Raw genomic sequence first — 19,372 nt, 5'->3', positions numbered from 1 at the left:
GTAGGCATGAAATAACGGAGTATCCAATAAAAAAATTAACGGAGTGACATATTAAGGCTCCGTGACACAAATATATATTTGATGATCTTTTATGATATAAGGTTGATTGTAATATTGATGATATCATCATGAAAAATAAGATCATTAATCATCATATAGCATGTTTGAAAAATATATTATGTCGCATTAAAAAGAATGGGTTAAAAATGAATACTTTAAAATGTGCCTTAAGAAGTTATTTAAGAAAGTTCTTAGGGTTCATTATCCGTCACATGGGAATCTAGATTAATCCAATAAAAAAATTATTCAAGAAATGGAACCATAAAGAAGCTTGAAACTTGTGAAACTCCTTAAATAAAAGAAGATAAACTCTTAAACATCGAGGCGCCTTTTGGTATAACGGTCAGAATTTCATTTAATAAATTTTGTAGTTAAGCATGCTCATCCTAAATAAATTTTGGGAAGAGTAATCTCCTGGGAAGTTACACCAATATGAAAAAATCGTGAGTCCCTTAGGTCAAAGTAGACAATACCTCGATGGTTAAGAGTTTGGGATGTTATAATTAGTATCACAACAATATAGCAGTTTGAAGATGGGAACCAAGTGTCATACAAGAATGCCATAGAAGCCACCTCTTGAACACTATATAGGACAAAGTGCTACGTGGTGGGAGTCACCACTTGAACATAGGGGCCACCTCTAGAATCCCTTCCTGGTGGATGATTATGGGATAAAGATGTTGATATAGGCACCAGTTAATTAAGTTGGGAGATTATGAAGCACCTTAAGTAAAAAACATAAACTCTTAAACATCGAGACGCATTTTGGTGCAATAGTTGAAATTTCATTTAATAAACTTCGCAATTAAGCTTGTTCATCCTAGAGAGATCCTGAGATAGGTGACATTCTGGGAAGTTACACCAATATGACAAAACCATGAGGCCCTTAGGCCAAAGCGGACAATATATTGATGGTTAAGAGTTTGAGCTATTATAATACACTTGATAACCCTTTTAGGAAAGCTTGCTTTATTTAGGCTTTTCATCTCCAATACTTTTAGCATGTATTGGCCATTTACTGCATTAACTAAGAAGAATGACCAATTTTACAAGGATAAATCAGGCCAAGATGTGTCATCGGGGAAGAGAGAGGAGAGAGAGAGAGAGAGAGAGAGAGAGAGAGAGAAAGTTTTATGGGCACTTCTATCTATTAGACCTATTCTAAAACTTCTTTTAATCATGGCAGATAACATGAATCTCACTTCTGTTTTCAATAATATTTATTTCCTATATTTTATCTCTTGAATTTGCCAAAGTGTCCATGTTTCTATATTTAAGCAACTTTCATCATGCAGTTTCTTATATGTTGTAAATATAAACTTCTTGAATCTTTTCGTAATATCATATTGAAATTTCACATGTCTGAATTACATATATGATTTTTTGTGTCGAGGGTATAGGAAGGATTTTTTATTGGCATATATGACATGTATAGAATTTGAAAAATTTTCTATTTTGACATACAAATATACATGTTATGATAATGCATTCATCTACACCAACTAATGATGAAAATAAGTGGAATATGTATGTGTAAACAATTGTAGATTGATTGGGCATTAATTGGAATAAAATACCCAACCCAAGATATAAGATATGAGAGCTATAACTATACAAGATTGGAGTAAGTTACACACAATATTTTTATAAGATATAAGAATTATAATTAATGACCAAGAGTCTATAAATGTTTATATTGTATAATGAAACAAGATATGAATTCATATGACATGAATACATGTATATCATGTAAATATTGAGAAAATGATAAGACCAATAAGACCAAGATATGAATCATCCTATAAAATAAATAATAATGAATTTAAAAGTTATGTTAAACCACATATCTATAACTCATTAATCATTTCTCATGTGATTATTCAATTGAGATATATATGAATGTTTTGATGCATATTATTTATGTATAATGTGTATTGATTTTAGTAATATATTATGATAATATACTTGTTTTTGTGCTCATTCTATGGTTGTTTTCATGTTTTCAGGTCGTGGTAGGAATCCAATGAACTGAGGTTGATTAGGATCTGGGGGTTAGATATTTTTTTATATTTTTTGCTTTATTTTTGCAGTCATATTTGTTGAATGAATAATTGGAGTTATCTCGATAAAATGACTAATGTATACAATGATTTTTGGGTTATGTAAAATATGTGAATATTCAGATGAGTAGTAATGCAATTATGTTTTCTATTGATTATATTATATGGATGAAATTAGTAAGCTCTAGCTAATGATTAAGAAGATAAAAAAGAAACAATAATTCTTTTCAATTTAGATCTTGGGGTGTCATAACTTGGTATTAGAGCAATAGCTTTTGAAAGAATTGGATTGTTAACTAGAGCTTTAGGAAAGATTATGAGCATCATAGAGATGGGTAGCATATATTTTGTTATTTTACAAAATTGATTAGCTACATATGTATGAACGTTAAGCATGTGTATTTGCCTAATTAGGAAGAAAATAGTACCAGCGAATAAATGGACCACGATCATAATGTGCTAAAAAAATAGTGTAGTTGCTCCTATCACTTTTGATAGCATGATACAATTTGCCAATTTACTAGTGAAGATTATGAGTGATGTACAAAGTAAGTAGGGTGCGAGTAAGGGCACAGAAGAAGATAAACACTTATAAATGTTTCACAAGTTGAAGCCACCCTTATTCAAGGGAGCAGTGGAATCTAAAGTTATAAAGGATTGACTATTGAGAATTGAGAAAAAAATTTACAGTATGCACTGTCCAACATTAGAAAAGTTAATCACATAAACTTGAATCAATTAAAAAAACTTAAAATCAAAACTAATAAGATCAAATAAAATCAAATTGAATTAAAAATAAATATACGTATTCCAAATTTTTCTAGGTCTTATTTAACTTCTATTATACTCTTCGGTATTGATGTGAATGTTGACGAGTTCAAGTAAATCAATCAATGTCCTCAATTGTTACACATTGAAAACATTGAATCCCTCATGCAATCCTTGAGTGAGAGCAGCTTGAGCCATTTATTGCTCTAGAACTTTGATTTCTAGCTTTTTTAGTTGAAACTTCATAATGAGGTTTCTTAGGGAGAACCTAACTCTTGAATCATTTTTAAAGTAAGGCATGAGAATTCTTCATCGACTTTGGGTCATACATGAATCGCTTCTTTAACTGATAAAATATGTTATTATCCCTAGTAGAAAGCACAAGAATCATTTAAGGGGTGACTTCTTGAAAGTAGTAAAAAATAAGTAAACTTTAATGCATCGTTCACATATAACAAGGATGTAACTGATTCAAAATAAGCCATATGATCTGCATGATTCATCGTTCCACTATAGGAGTCTATGTTAATAATTTTGAACTTTGTCAGGCGCTTTGCCATCGAGATTTCTCTTGAAAATTCATCAGTCAATTGGGATATTACTTAACATTTGCTTGGGGAGGGAGACAAGATTCTTTGGCGATATGTTAATAATTTTGAACTCTGTTAGGTGCTTTGCCTTTGTCGATTAATTGAGCTATAACCAATTGAAGTACCAGACTTGCACCATAATGTTGCTGGTTGATTGGAGCAAGTCGTCGACTTGTAAATGAATGCATTGTAAATGAATGCAAACAAATAGTTTCTTAAAGCTGAATATGTTCTTATGATGAACTTATTGTAACTGGGGAGTTCTTAATGATTCTGATATTAATTGACTCAATTTAAGCTGAATTTATATGCACACTCAACTGCCAAATGCAAATGCATAACAACAATCTATTCTAGGTTTTTTTTTTTTTTTTTTATAAAAAAGTCTATTTTAGGAGGTTCCGAAATGGCCATATTATTAGGTGCGGACAAAGGATATGTCCGGACATCGACTTAAAACTTAATACGTGGAGTACATTTTGATCGTACTTTTTTATGCGCTTTATTGCGTTTTAGTTGTATTTTAGGTGCGCTTTCATTGCTCTGAAAGCTCTTTTATTGTGCTTTAATGTGCTTTTGATGCGATTGGCTTAAAATTCTACAAACACATTAGATATGTAAATTAAAAAAAATAAATCAAATTAAATATCCATATATCACTTCACATGTTAATATTTTATTAAAATCCAATGACCCCATTTGTCCAGATTGCGAACCGGTAAACTCAAGCCACTCAGCCGATTCGTGCACGTAAAAGCCTGGAGAGTTGGCGCACGCAAGGGAAGTAGAACTCGCCGCTTTACATATTTCCAGTTCTGTTTTTTCTTACAGGAAAAAGCAGATGCCGTCTCTCCTCCCGCAAGCCTCAAAGCCCGAAGCAAAAATATCTTCTGGTTTTCTTCGCTGCCCACATCTCACCTCGAGCGAGAATGGCTGCGGCGCTTCTTTTAACCAACCTCGCGCTTCTCCTCCCTGAAGCCGCTTTGCCTTCTAGGAAACGAGATACGCCATCAATAGTGACGACGAGTACGACGGCGGAGAGGCGTCGGCCGGAAGCCGCGGTATCCAAGTCCTATCTTCCATCCCTCCTCGCCACCGGAGGAGAGACGTCTCACCCAACACCGCCTCTGCCGATTCACCGCCGTAAGAAAACCATGCTGGGTCCGGCCACAGCCTCCTCTTCCTCACCTTCACCCCCTTCCGGTGGTGGCGGCGGGGGGGATTGGGAACAAGAGCTTCTCAACCGGCTGAAGGAACTGGAAGATATGAAGGAGCTTGAGAGGCGCGCTGAGGAGCTTCAGAGCCGCAGCGCCCCTGACGCTGCTGAAGAGGAGGGCGAGGGGGGCGGCGAGGACGAGAGCGAGGAGGAAAAGCGCGAGCGCGTCCGTCGTGAGCTCGAGAAGGTCGGTCGCTTCTTCGATTCACGATACAATTAAATGATTTAGTCGGATTTAAAAATACAGATTGAAGAATTTGTTGTTTACTTTTTGTCCATTTTATTATATTTGTTATAAGAGTAGCTGGCCAAGGAGCAGGCGGAGCGGAGGGAGACGGCCAAGCTAATGTTTGAGCTGGGACAAAAGGCATATGGCAAGGGCATGTATTCCAGGGCCATCGAATTTTTAGAAGCAGCTCTCACCATTATCCCTAGGCCAACACTCTTTGGTGGAGAGGTGATTTTATTAGTCCTTGTTAAAATCTTGATTCATTTTTTGGACTACTTCGAAGAGAATTGTGACGCATTTCTGAACTGCTATATGTTTGTGAGCCTAATAGTAGCATACCAGATTATGATTTGTTATATTGAAATCCAACGTGTAAAGGTTTATATACTCTAGGTGAGGTGCTTTCTGTTTCAACGATATGCTATCTTTTTCTTATTTCGTTGCTTTTTCTTAAAACTGATTTGTCATTATCTACAAGAACTGATACTAGATCAATTATTTTATGCAAGGGAATTAGTTCATGATCTAATTGAAATCACTGAGAGTAAATAGTTAGAAGAAAATCAATGCAAAAAAACATTTAAAGTTTTTATTCAGGTCCGCCTCATTGTGTCTACTTCTTGTTTCTGTACTTTAGTTTCCACATTGTGAAGTTGGTGAAGTGTTTGCTGGAGAAATGCAGTGTCATGCATTCTCTACTTTTTTTTTTAAGTCTATTGTGTTGAAACTCTAATAATGACACCACCTTTTTATAATGAAAATAGAAGGCAATTGAAATTATATGTGAAATCCCTAAAAATATCCTTAATGAAACAATTTGTGAATATTGTTTTTTTTGGGTCTTCTCCCACAAGCCCTTCGAATGGGGCTTCCCTCTCCCTTACCATCCCTCTCCGCAATCATACTTTGAGTTTGGTCTGTGTATTATTTCTATTTAGGACTTTTCTATAAGGCATTAATTTGGCTCAACAACTCAGCAAATAGCTTAGTGATTAAAGGCATAAATGTATTCCTTTTCATCGTGGTTTATAGAAGTGGAAGTTTTCACTTCTAATAGCTTAGCGATTAGAGGCATAAACTTATTCCTTTTCATTGTGGTTTATAGAAGAGGAAGTTGTCACTTTAATTTTCGTCGACTTATGTTTTTGTATGTTCTTCATGCGATGAAGGCAAATATTTTGGATGGGTTGATGCAGTTTTTGAAGGTTAGTTTTCTTATATAATAGTAGATGGATGTTGCAATGTAGGCAACTTTTGAATATTGTAAATGTAATCATTGCCAAACAAAGCCCATCGGAAATGTTCATATGTCTTATCTAGTATTTGTAGATGTATTCTGATGCAAGCTATAATTAAATCATTTTTTGTGGAATTGAAGTATTAGTCTAGCCTCAAGATGTCATTTATACTTAATAAGTCTGACTATAATGATAATAGGTTTACTTATGCTTGCAACTAAAATTTAGAAGTTTTTCTTAATTCTTTCTTACATTTCAGATTCAAATTTGGCTTGCAATGGCTTATGAGGCCAACAATAGACACAGGGATTGCATTGCTCTCTATCAACAATTAGAGAAGAAGCACCCTAGTGTTAGCATCAGACGCCAAGCTGCAGAGCTTCGGTATATTTTGCAAGCACCAAAGCTCAAAATATATGAGGATGAGATGGTCACAATTCCACTAATTGGCTCTAGCTATGACAGGTTTGTTTAGTTATACTCTTTATTTAATTTTTGCCAATAGTTGGTTTGATGGTAAATGAATGTTATTGAATTTCTTCCTATTTTTATTTCAAGGTTCTAGTACTCCTGAATACATAACATATATTGCATTCTACAATCAACAATCACAAGAGGAAACAAAAAGAAACCTAAGGCCAAAACAACCCCTAAGAATGAACAGAAAACAACAACAATCCTCCTCAGGAATATCAATAAATTATTGAGGTATATACAAAGAATCATTATCTTCAATCTTCCAAAAGAATTGTTCCTCTATGACCCTCTGAGCACAAAAAATGGACAGCTTTAATACATCTCGGCAAATGTACAAACAAAACTGAGTGGAACATCTTCATCTAGCCAAACTAACCACTTTCCTGTGGTCAATCTTTCCACTCATGCTTCCTTAATTTTTGCATATGCTTGATGATACTGGCACTATCACCTTCTATAATCACCCCTTTCATCTCGAGCATCCAATCATCAGTTACCTTATTAATGTACTTCATGAATAGAGTTTTCACAGTATTGTAAAGAGAATAGTTTAGGGTAGAGAGTTTACTTGAGAAATGTTGTCCTCAAAGTAGGTAAAACAAAGAAAATGTTACTTTTCTTTGGTAGTCTCTTGTGATAGTTTTACATGTGGCTCAAGAGGGGGTTGAATTAGAAGGATTGCTATAATTAATTTTGCTTCAATTGATGAATAATTTCACAAGCCTTAATGCTTAATTAGTAAGCCTCCATATATCGCTGGTCCAATTCATTATGGAGGCATACTAATAATTAATTTTTTAGGTCAATTTTTTGTCTCAATATTGAACAGGCACAATGCGTTTGTGAAAGCTAGTAAACTTTAATGGAGAGAGCAAACATTTTCAAAATTTCATATTTTGATTTCCTCATATTTTCTATAACCCATTTTTGAAAATTTGTTTATTAAATAGATCATATGATATTTCAAACTATGTTAAAAATATTGCCTTAATTATTGTATTAAATAATATATAATAATAGGTGAAAACACCCTTCTAGATTTTAATATAGTTTGAGTTTCTTTTTTTGGGCTTGCTAGCTTCTTAGACTTCTCTTTCACATGTTTTGTACATATGAAGATCAAATAAAATATTCCTAATCTATGGAGCCATCTTCATATGTTGAGTATTGGTTTGAATAGTGAAACTTGTTTATCTGCACAAACTCAAATGAAACCATTAGACATAATTTCTTAGGGGACGTTTGCACTTTTCAACTTTTTTTTTTTTAATTATTGAAAACAAAGCATGTTGTTTTTGAAAATTCTCAAGTATCTTTTAGGCTTTTTCGATATTTTTTTTTTTAAATGAAAACCACTTCGGATATTTGGATATCAAAATAAATTCAATTAGATGGCGAAAATCCAAACTATGTGTCCTATTATAAGATGGATTTGTAAACACATAATACTGCAAAAGATGAGAAAGTTAGCACTAAATATGTTAAATTTAGTTTGTGTAAGAACATATGTCACAAAAAAAAAGTGGGTTTCTTTTTTTCAATTCACTTGTCTTCTATAAAATGAAATGTCTTAGAATGTATTTTATGAAATAGCGTTTTAAAGATAAGGAAGTTAAACTCATGATATGGTTGAGGGGAATTGTTGAATAGCAGTGCTGACTCCAGTCCATTTGCATCAAGATTTATAGACAGAGGAAAGTTATGAAGAAAAGATTTAGTATGATAGGCGTGGTTGTCATTGACTATCATATTATTATAAAATATTTTGATAAAATTAGACTTAAACTGCAATGCTTTTTGTAAGAGAATCTATAGGCAAGAGCTCTCAAACAATTGCATGATATGGCAACCAAAGTCTTTTGATGGGTCAATATAATGAGGTAGGTTAATTGAAGCTTGGTAGATATTAGGATGAGAAGCATTTAGCATAGATCAAGAGGAGGAAGCTCATTTGTTTTGATCTCTTGCGATGGCTGGACATTAAGATGGATGATGAAGAGGAAGGAGATCAAGATGCCATAATAAGGGTTTAGTTTATAATTGTTATAAGTATGATTTAATTTTGCATTTAATGTGGTCAAGGGTCAATGGTATCTAGCTTGCTTGGTAACTTGAGTGATCAAAGCTAATGAGGACAATTTTAGTCCACTTGGCATAAAAAATATATACAAAGTAGTTTTTTAGGTTAACATGCACATGACAAGTTTTGCATGTAGCTGTTAATTTAGTGGAGGCTCACTAACCTTAACTGATGTCTATTAAGCCTCTTAAAATATTTTTTTTTTTGCATTTTTTTATGAAATGTGTAACTTTATCAAAATGTTAACTATAAGAGACTTATCCTATTATACCTTGTGAACATTTTTGTTTTTGTGTTACTATGTTGGATCGAGCATAGCAAACCATCATGTAAGGGAACAAAAACAATCTGCATAAAAGGTTTTATAATAATTTTAACAAGCTATTGATCGGTACTCACAAACTCTACTACTACAACACCTACAACTACGTGATCTTTAATGAACTGATGTCTTATTCTTATATGCTTAGTTTGTGAAAATTGAACTATGTCTTTATTTAATATTGTACTTTTGTTATCATATTTGATAAGAATATGATTGACACAAATCCCATTGTCTTCTAGTTGTTTTCTTAGCCATAGAACCTATGTGACATAGTTACTTGCTAAAACAACTCAACCACTATAGTGAATAGCGCATTAGAATTTTGCTTCTTATTGGACCAAGATACTAGAGACAATCATAATAATTGATATATGTTTGTGTTGTTTTTTATCAACTTTGCATCTTGTATAATCTGCATTTAGAAACCCTACAAGCTTATATGAATGTTCATTCTTAGGATACCATAACCCTAAATCTAGAGTGCTAATTAAATATCTAAAAATTCATTTAACTGTTAAATGAGGGTCCTTTGAATTTGCTTGAAATTTAATGTAGAGAACTACAACAAACATAATATCTGACTATTGGATATCAAATATAATGAGAATCTTGTCACGCCTCTGTACAACTTTGAATCTGTGGATTTCTCTTAGTCATCATTATCTAGTTTCATTAAGAGCTTTTGGGAATACCTATTTGTTTGTATCCTTTATATTAAATTTAGCAATCAAGTCATTAGTATGCTTGGTTTGTGAAATAAAAGTTCCTTTTTTCTTTTATTTCACTTATAATCCAAATAAGAAATTAAGTTCTCTTGTTAAACTCATTTTAAATTCTTTACTCATAACAAACTTGTGATATAAAGATTTGTTTCACACTCCAAACAAGATGACATGAATGTATATTTATTTGATAATCATATTTTCTCTCATTCTTTTTATGGACTGATGGTATCCATCTACCTTTACTTTGGTAAATTTTAAATTATTTAGAAAGGAGCTCAACATTTCATGCACATTTCTATTCGGTTTCTTGAGTCTACAATTTATCTCTTTTTAAGTTTGTATGCATGATTTTATGGATATGATTAATAAATATATGGAGGGAGGATGTTCTTCAAACACATCTTCAATGAATCCATTTAAAAATGCCATCTTAGCAAATATAATTTGAATCATTTATAGCTTGCAAAGGCTAAAAATAACCTAATGGCTCTAGCTACTAATGCATATGATCTTCAAAATATATAACTTAAATTTGGTTTTAGCCTTGTGTTTCCAAGCTAGTTTTATTACTAACAACAACACCTGAATCATTTGCCTTATTTTTAAAAATCTACTTTGTTCCCAGTATATGTTGGTTGTAGGTCTTGGGAATAGCTCCCATATATAATTTCTAACAAACTGATTTTATTAATTTGTATTGTTACTGTCCAATACTAATGATTTTAATGCTTCTTCAACATTCAAATGTTTCATTTGAGATAAGTATGCTGAGTGATCTACTTTATTCCTGAAGTTTCTTCTATTTTTATTTCTCTGACATGGATCTCCAATAACAAGTTCTTTTGGGTAACTAGATGGATTAGCAACTCAAGAGCGGGTGAATAATTCTTATTTATTTGTCTCATCTTGATTGAGATTTTCAACTCTAATGGTTTATCCTTATTGAGATTCATCAAATGTGATATATATGGATTATTATACTATGAAGGTTTTCCTACTGAATTCTTTATTGGTTTTGCTATGATTAGAATATCCTAAAAATATTCCTTTTTCCGATCTACTATCAAATTCTCTATAGCTCTTATTCGTAAGGATAAACCACTTGCAGTCAAACACTTGAAAGTGTCATTCCTTTCTAAATTTTATGGAGTTTTTTAAATGTTTGATTTGATATTTATCATGTTAATCATATGAGAAGTAATATTTATTATTCCGCCTTAAAGTACTTTGATAAACTAAATTCAAATCATTATTCTTACCTTGACTGAACACATCATATTTTTATGTTTTATTACACCAATCTTGATGTAGTCTTGGGAAGGGTGATCCAAGGCTTCCATTTGCTGTGTTAGGAGGCTAAGAATATGTGGAATACTCTTGTGGGGTTGGAATAATTATATTGGAGATGGTAGTTAAGAGGAAGGGATCAAGTAAAGGGTTAAGGTGATGGACAATCTTATAGCTCTCTTTAGAGATTTGGATATGAGGTTTCTTATTATGGGGAATCCAACAAATGAAATTACCTGGGAATGTTAGATGTGATTTGAAGTGTTTGGTGAATATTTAAGTGGTTTGGCGGCCAAAGGAGGAGGGAAAGAGCCAAACTTAGTCAAGGTGATCTAGCTTGAATATATTGACTAGGCTTGAAATATTCTGTTAAAGGAGGGGTTTAACGGTGTATAGACGAGCTGAAATGGCTATATGAGGGAAAGGCCTAATGCTAATTAAAAATATAAAAAATAAAATTAAGAGGCCTCCCATACAGAGAAAAAGATTAGAAGTTCAATAAATTTAAATTTTTGAATGTTTAAACTTTAATCATCAGTACAATTTTATTTATTTCGATATTCTGATTTTTTTAATTATATATGATTGATGTTGCTCTCTTGGATCTTGATTTGAAACTTTGATTTTGATCTTGTGATGGGGCAATGATAACCCTTTGTCTCTTTTTTTGATTCTTGATCTTGATCTAGTGATGGGGCCAATAATATCATGCTTGAAGTTTTCAATAATTTTTCCTAGGCCTATTTGAACTCCATTATGCAATGTTGAATTCGATATATTCTTCAACAAGTCCTAGTGCAAGCTTTTTTAAGTCTACATTTGTGACCCTTGTTTCTTAAGTAGGTGGCTTATTTTTTCATTTGATTAAGAACCTACGATCACCTACTTGGTTTGTAGGTACCTTTATAATGATGGATTACACTTCTAAGATGTTTTTTGGTGAGTATACTGCAATTGGTAAGATAGATCTCTAGTCAAAGGGTTAGCTGCATCATTTTAAGGTTGGATAACTTATTTATATGAAACAATATCTTAATATTGAAAAATAGACTAATTAACTTATCTTATGGCTAATCAAGATGGTTTGCATTAAGTCCAAACTTAAAAAAAAAAAATTTGTACGGGACAAAGGCCCTAGTTTATAATTACTTGTATTTTTTACATGGATATCTCTCCAAGTGAATACAAACTAATGCATAATCACCTTTTTCTTATTCTCAGGAAGAATGACTGTGATTTTCATGCTTTCAGCTATATGTTTCCTTACATCAACTTGAAAGGTTTGAAAATCTTTAATGAATATAAAATAGAATTAGAAATTACATGGTTGGGGACGCCTATTGCATTATTGGATCTATATGGATTTTGTCTATAGAAAACCTCAAAATGATAATTTCTTGTTTGTGGTGGAGATAGTACTTTTGTAGACATTCAAAAGTTGATAGATGAAGGTTCTAGTTGCCCAAACTCTTTACGACTAAGCATTTCAATTCTAGTTAACAAATTTAGTGTGGCCATCTGTTTGACAGTGGAAGGCAAATGAAAATTTTAATGTTGTACGGTTGTACCAAGCATCTTACACAATATTGTCCATAAAATGAGAAACAAACATCACATCTCTATCTAATGACTATAGGGGAGGGTAGGCCATGTAATGCATTATGTGTCTTTGAGTAAGATAAGAAATGTGCCACCTTGGAGAATCTATCCACCAACACACAAATGCCATCATGACCTCTTACTATCCTTGATAATTGTAAGATAAAATTCATAGACAAATCATCCCAAGGTCTATAAGAAATGGGCAATGCAATGTACTTTCTTAATATATTTTTCATGACTTTGGCTTGTTTGCGAGTGTAACATTGAGCCTGTAACCTATAAACATCTCTTTAGTTAGGGCTGATAAAATTTATGGTCCATCAAATTATTATCTTATTCTTGCAAAAACAACCTATTATATCAGCATAATGCAAGCTTAATTATGAGAAATTCGCTTAAGGATGATCTTGGAATACATTACTGCTTCCCGCTATACAACCATCCATCATTGAAAAAGAGCTATGTAATGATAAGGTCATATCTAGATGTTTTAGACAAATGGCATGAAAATATGGACATACAAGGTACTCTTCCTTAAGTCTATCAAAGTCAAGTATATAAAATTCTAAGGAAGATAACCATAATAACACCCCAAACAAGGCATCCACAGTTTACTATCTTTTTAAAGCTTATGTTTTAGAATAAATGAAAAATCCTGTAGGAACGCTACTTAGTTAGTATGCTTATAATTTAACTTTAATCGGGTTTATATAAATTTTGAGGCATGATGATCATTGTGTATGATAAATTCTTTATACAAAGTTAATGTCTTGAACATTTTTAAGACTTAATGATGGAATAAAATTCTATATCATATGTGGAGTACTTTTATTTTGTAATCCAACTTCTCACTATAGAAGGCAACTTGTTGGTTTTTTTAGCTTAAGATGCCACCTATACCAATACCATATACAGCAAAAGATATTTACATGCTTTTGAAAAAATCAAGGACTATGCATTGGTGCAAATGTCATAAAGAATTTATTTGCTCTAAAACTCTCTACGCACTAGAGTTCCTAGCCATTTTGTCTTTCTTTAAGATATTAGTAATAGGAGCAACAATGACACTAAATATTTTGATGAATCTCCTACAAAAGATTGATAGGACATTATAACTTCTAATCTCAATAAAACTTGTTGTGGTGGGCCAATCTAAGATTTCCTTAATTGTGGAGGGATCAGGATTAATGCTAGATATAGATATAATGAATCTCATGGATATCACCTCTTCCTACTAAAAAAAAATTATGTTGATATAAAATTTCCTTTCTAAATGCTCAAATACTATCCTGAAGTCCTCCAAATGCCCGTCATCATCAGGATTGAATATGAATAAATTGGTAATTTTCAGTATATATTTTTAGAATAGTGTTTATCAACCTCATAAAACTGTTAGGGACATTAGACATGCCAAAGAGCATAAGTAATGACTCATAGAGATTATCTTTGGAGTTAACGACATTTCCATTCATATTGTGACTTTAACATTATTTAGTGGTATCACTCTCAAGTTCTATCTTGGAAAAGTAGTTGGCCTCAGAGATAAGGTCTAATATGTCATTAAGCCTCGGTATAAGGGAATCTATACTTGATTGTTAGCTCTACTATCACACACATCCTCCATATGTCATCCTTCATTGGAGTCAAAAGGGCAGTAATTGCACAAGGGCTAAGGTATTTCTAGAGGAAGCTTTTTATAAATAGTTCATCAATTTCCCTTTTTCAAATCAACATGCTCAATTGGGTTTATTCTATAATGGGGTAGATTTGAGAGCTGAGGCACGTGGATAAAGTTTGTAATATATTGTATGTCTTTCAAAGATGGCAACTAATCAGAAAAATCCTCAGGGATATTGTCACTCAAATTTGACAGAAGCAGTGAGATCACAGTAAGTTTGTGAGTTTCCACTAGCTAGCTCCGGAATAACCTCCCTTATATGAAGCAAAAGAAATGAGAAAGATTAATAAACTCTCTCTTAAGAGTACTAAATTCTACTCTCTGTCCTTACGATCAAGTGAAATTATGTTGGAATTAGATGCATGATCACTTTCCACATTAGTAGGGGATCCAATCACTATCATGTGTAGTCAAGCATTTTGCTTAAGTGTGGATTTTGGATGGATATTAAAGTGGCTTGTTTGGTGCTATTGTAGATGTATTCTCTACTTTATTTGCACATAAAAGCTTAATGGTCTTATTCTGATGCTTGAATACATGTGTTCTCCTTGCTAGAATCTATGATAGTCAAATCATATAGCTAGGTTTGGACCAATAAAATGTTTGATATTTCAATAGGCACATTGTCACACTAGATGTTATCTACATAGCCATCCATCTTAAGGGGACTAAGCATCTACTAGTGATGGGAAGGGAGGTGTGGCTCACTCAACTCACTGGAAAGGCCTCAGAATGAGGCTTGACTCTAAGATTAACCCTCATTAGTACATGGGTGGATATAACATTCATGGTACTCTTACTATCAATGATAGTCTTGCACCTTTTGTCATTACGTAGCACGTGCTTTTAGAAAAAAATTTCCCATCTATTCCTTTGCTTCATTCTTAAAAATTGCCAAGTATCTCATGAATCCAATTTGATGGTCATTCTCAATATGAATATTCCCTTTATTTGGGGGTGTCTCATCCATAGCCTCCTCATAATCATTAGCCTTAATCAAATGAAACTCATATAGGAATAATGTTTTGGTCTTGCATTGGTATTGTACGTGACTCTTCCTGTGGCACATAAACCATATGATTTCCCTGATGGTCTCCCTTCAATAGGAGTCCTAGTGGTTTATGTGCTATTATTTGTATGGTTAAGCCTAATAGTAGATCTCTGGGTAGAAGTAGTAGTGGTCTAACTTCTAGGTCTAGGAAAATATGTAGCTTTATTTTACTTTTCTACCATGAGGTTATAATGGAAAGCATCCTCTAATGTTTGAGAGTCAAACATCTCTACCTCATTCTTAATATGTATTTTAAAATCAATGATTAATTTTTTAACTAGTTGTCAATCATTATCTAGAGAGTTTGTCCTAAATATGAAGTTCTCAAAGGTGTTGAGTTGATTAATTACTTAAGGATTTCCTATCACATGGTTAATAGTTGTCCATGTAGTTTCATATCATGGTATCTTGGGTAATATTTACCTCTAAGCATTTCCTTCATCTCTACCTAGTTGAGATTGGTCCTTAATCTTTTCTCTTTTGCTAATGTGTTGGTCGTACAGATCTTTGCATAACCAATGCGATTTATCTTAGTAAAAGTAACCCATTTGCAATCATTCATCTTATGCAACTCAAAGAAATCATCAATTTGCACTATCAAATTTAAAAGCTTATTAGGATCATATATATCATCATGGGAAGGCGAGTTCATTTTAATTTTCTTGGATGGGTCATTAAAATTTTCAATATACCTATTATTTTGATTTCCTTTACCTCTATTCATTTGAAAAGGTGGCCTTCTAAGATGTTGAATTTATCTAGGGTTTGGCTACATATCATCATTTGAATCAAGATAGGTGGGTTGTACATATGTAGTTAGGGTGGGATTTTGAGGGGCTAGGTTTTACATATGTTCCACCAAAATGGCCATTTAGTTTCTTATCTCATAACTTGATTCCTACTCATGAAATCGGGTCTTAATCTTCTCAATAAATTATGTGCCTCAAATCACTCATGGAATTTGGTAAACTATTTTGGTTATACTTTCAACTTGATTTATTGAGATTGACATGAGTTGTATGATACAACAACAACCTCAAGCCTTTATCCAACTATGTGGGGTCGGTTATATGAGTCATTTTTCTCCATTGTATCATGATAAGAGTCAAATTTTTATTTAAATCTAATTAAAAAAAAAAATCATTTCTAATATTTTCTAACTAAGTCTTTTTTGCTCTTCCTTTACCTTTCTTAACATAAGCCAAATTTAATACATCTGCTTTACTAACTGGGTCATCGGAAGGCTGCTGTTTTATGTGACCAAACCATCTAAGGCGACTCTCTAATCTTATCTTCCACTTGAGCTACTCTAGCACTGCCGTTGCCAGGTCTCAAGTCCTGAATGAGAAGAGTTAAGGGTTGCACGTACTTGTCAATGGCGCGCGCCATGGCTCATGGCACGGCGCGACACACCTATGGCGCCAGCTACATGGCCTGGCATATATGTTCAAGTTGGCGCGCACCATTTACTTCATGTGTGCGTAATGGTGCCCACAATTTCAACTTTAGTGATTTTTAATATAATTACAACTAGTTTTTAATATTTATATATTTTAATTTTTAAAATAATATAATAATTAATTTTTAAAATTATTTGATATGATTAAAATATTTTAGTTAAGTTTTTTTAGACTTTGTTTTAATATAAAGTTTGGACAAACTTGAAGCTCGCTTTAGTGGTTTAGACTTTGGACCAAAAAGACATTCAATCAAGCCTTATCCAACTTGATTGATACTCTAAAATAGGATCCATATAATAATTTTTATAATTATTTGTAATTTTGCATCGTGTTTAAAATGGCGCGTGCCGCGTCATGCGCTATGCGTCATGGCTCCATGGAGAACTTTACGTCGTGGTGCGCCATTCGCTGTTGACAAGTATGTGGTTATATTAGATAGTCGACAATCAGCATAAAACTTATCGAATAATTATGACATGGGTGGTGTGATGATCAAGAATAAAGTTTATAAGATGCTAAGAAAAAAAAACTTCACTCTTTTTGAGGGGTCATCTATTTTTTTTTTTTAATTAATGTTTATAATGCTCTCTTTATATAAGGGGATGATTCATGCATGCAATTGTGAATTTTAAATGTTTTGCATTGATTTTTGGGCAAGCATATATTAGAAAATATTTTTAAAGTAGGCCTCTTGCCATAATCCCTAGTTATTCTAAATTAATATAAAATGGCTTTTATATGTAGGTATGCACTTTATGTTTTATGTTGATTTGTATGTAGAGTACTCCCTTATAAAGAAATTCATTCATTATAGGTTTTGATGGTACGTTCTCACATAGGTGGTAGGCAGTAGTAGGCTAGGCTATGTGGTGGAGATATCCAAGTAGAGCTAAGTACTTAATATCATAGGATTATCATATGCATGCAATAAATTTTAATGATCTCGTTATTTTATTAAATTTCAAAAAAAAAAAAAATATTGTTCTAGAGTTTGAGGAAATGCTTTTGGATGATGCTAGGAAGGTTGGAGAGTAAGCTATGAAGATTGAAGCAGAGATTAACAAGGATAAGCAAATATAAGAAAGATATCTAAGTCTTTTACTAAGAATAACCCAAAAGAGGGGTTGGCTACCAAGCTCTCAACTCTAGATATTTCTCAAATATTTTTATCAAACATCTGAACTTCTTTTCTCATTCATTCCAACAATATTTAAGAAATTAAATCAATTTCTACAATACAAAATTTAAAAGAATCTAAGATGGAATAGAAAGTAAAAGGTAGGGAAGCAAATAAAGAAGTTGAGTGGAACCACTATAATTTTAAGCAAATAAAGAAGTTGAGTAGACACATTGAAAAAATGAAGAATTGTGGATGCAACGTAGCGCAAGGTGCTCAATTGTTGCCTATGTTGCAAAACCGACAGCATTGACTTGTCTAGAAGCTCAAAATTATATAAGAATGAAGTCTATATTGCATGGGTTGCCACATAAGAAAATTTTGAAAAATTCAACCACATCCGAGTTGATGACACAAAGATGAATGAGGAATGATGAGAAATTGCATGGGTTAATACACATTATTTTTTTTTTCCAAAAAATTAAATTTTTTATCAATTCTCGTCAACCTCTTACACATGCCAAGAATCTTTGGTATACCATGAGCTTTCGTTATTAATGCTGAACTAGCACCCCCTATTCATTGGAGCTTTTATTATGCAGGGACATCGGACGGGAGAACCGTCCGGTTAAACACTTGGTACCCAGCGGTACATAGGGGTACCGAGTTGGGTACTCAGCAATGGGGTGACGTGGCGTATTTTTATTAGTCTCCGGACGCCCTCCGCACTCTGCACTCCACATAGAATAATAAAATTATTCATTGTGCTGCTTCAGTTATCTGGTTTTTCCAGTGATTTACCTCTATTCATGTCAGTCTTTATTGTCATGGCTTGTGAAATATGATTAAAAATGAGTAAAATACTACAGATACGCAGGAACCTGGAGCGACAAATACAAAGATGGGGGTCAGGGAAAGAAGTTTGTTAGCACTACCAACCAACTTCCATCATCGAGGGACTTCTTGGGCGACTTCATGGTGTGGAGACCCCCAGTTGGATTAGAGAAGAATCCTGCCTTCTGGACTCTGCTTGCTTTTTGGATGGGTTTGGTAGGAACTGCCTTTCTGCTGCAAAGATAGTGTGTGTTATTTGAGAGTGAATTTAGGATTTGCTTGCTTGCATTAAGAACTTTTCTTAAATTGTTCTTTAACTTATACACGCTTAACCTACTGATGCTTAGCTCGGTTGGTGGGCGTGCTTGGGTGGGAACCCCAATTCCAAGTTCGATTCCCTTGAGCAGCAGTCGTCCCTTTAGTGGGGCCATCAAGCGCTGGTTGCGGGTACAAATTGGCGTGGGTGGCCCGATAGATCGGCCGAGGTTTACGGATCGTCAAGCGCCCTGGCGAAGTCAGGTGGCAGCGAACGATTACTCGTCATTATTATTAATTAAAAAAAACACGCTTAATTG

The 19,372-nt window shown here is 33.4% G+C and overlaps 1 protein-coding gene across 1 annotated transcript; it reads left to right on the top strand.

Annotated features, from left to right (window-relative positions):
* Positions 1-4,704: 4,704 nt before the first annotated feature.
* Positions 4,705-19,043, top strand: LOC110104642. The gene is made up of 6 exons (XM_020833832.1): positions 4,705-4,881; positions 4,999-5,151; positions 6,421-6,626; positions 12,277-12,335; positions 18,566-18,659; positions 18,833-19,043. Exons 1-6 carry the CDS (start codon positions 4,744-4,746, stop codon positions 19,041-19,043), a joined length of 861 nt encoding a protein of 286 aa, XP_020689491.1. The 5' UTR covers positions 4,705-4,743.
* The last annotated feature ends 329 nt before the right edge of the window (positions 19,044-19,372 follow it).

Source organism: Dendrobium catenatum, unplaced genomic scaffold, assembly GCF_001605985.2.
Source record: "Dendrobium catenatum unplaced genomic scaffold, ASM160598v2 fragScaff_scaffold_1056, whole genome shotgun sequence".
Classification (NCBI taxonomy): Eukaryota; Viridiplantae; Streptophyta; class Magnoliopsida; order Asparagales; family Orchidaceae; genus Dendrobium; species Dendrobium catenatum.
Note: the sequence above shows the minus strand (reverse complement) of the source record. Positions and strands in the feature narration are given on the sequence as shown.

Excerpts from the sequence above, each read along its gene's own strand:
- LOC110104642 (XM_020833832.1), top strand. The coding sequence starts at position 4,744 with ATGAAGGAGCTTGAGAGGCGCGCTGAGGAGCTTCAGAGCCGCAGCGCC. Across the intron at positions 5,152-6,420 it reads CAACACTCTTTGGTGGAGAG|ATTCAAATTTGGCTTGCAAT; the intron begins GTGATTTTATTA and ends CTTACATTTCAG. Across the intron at positions 6,627-12,276 it reads ATTGGCTCTAGCTATGACAG|GAAGAATGACTGTGATTTTC; the intron begins GTTTGTTTAGTT and ends TCTTATTCTCAG.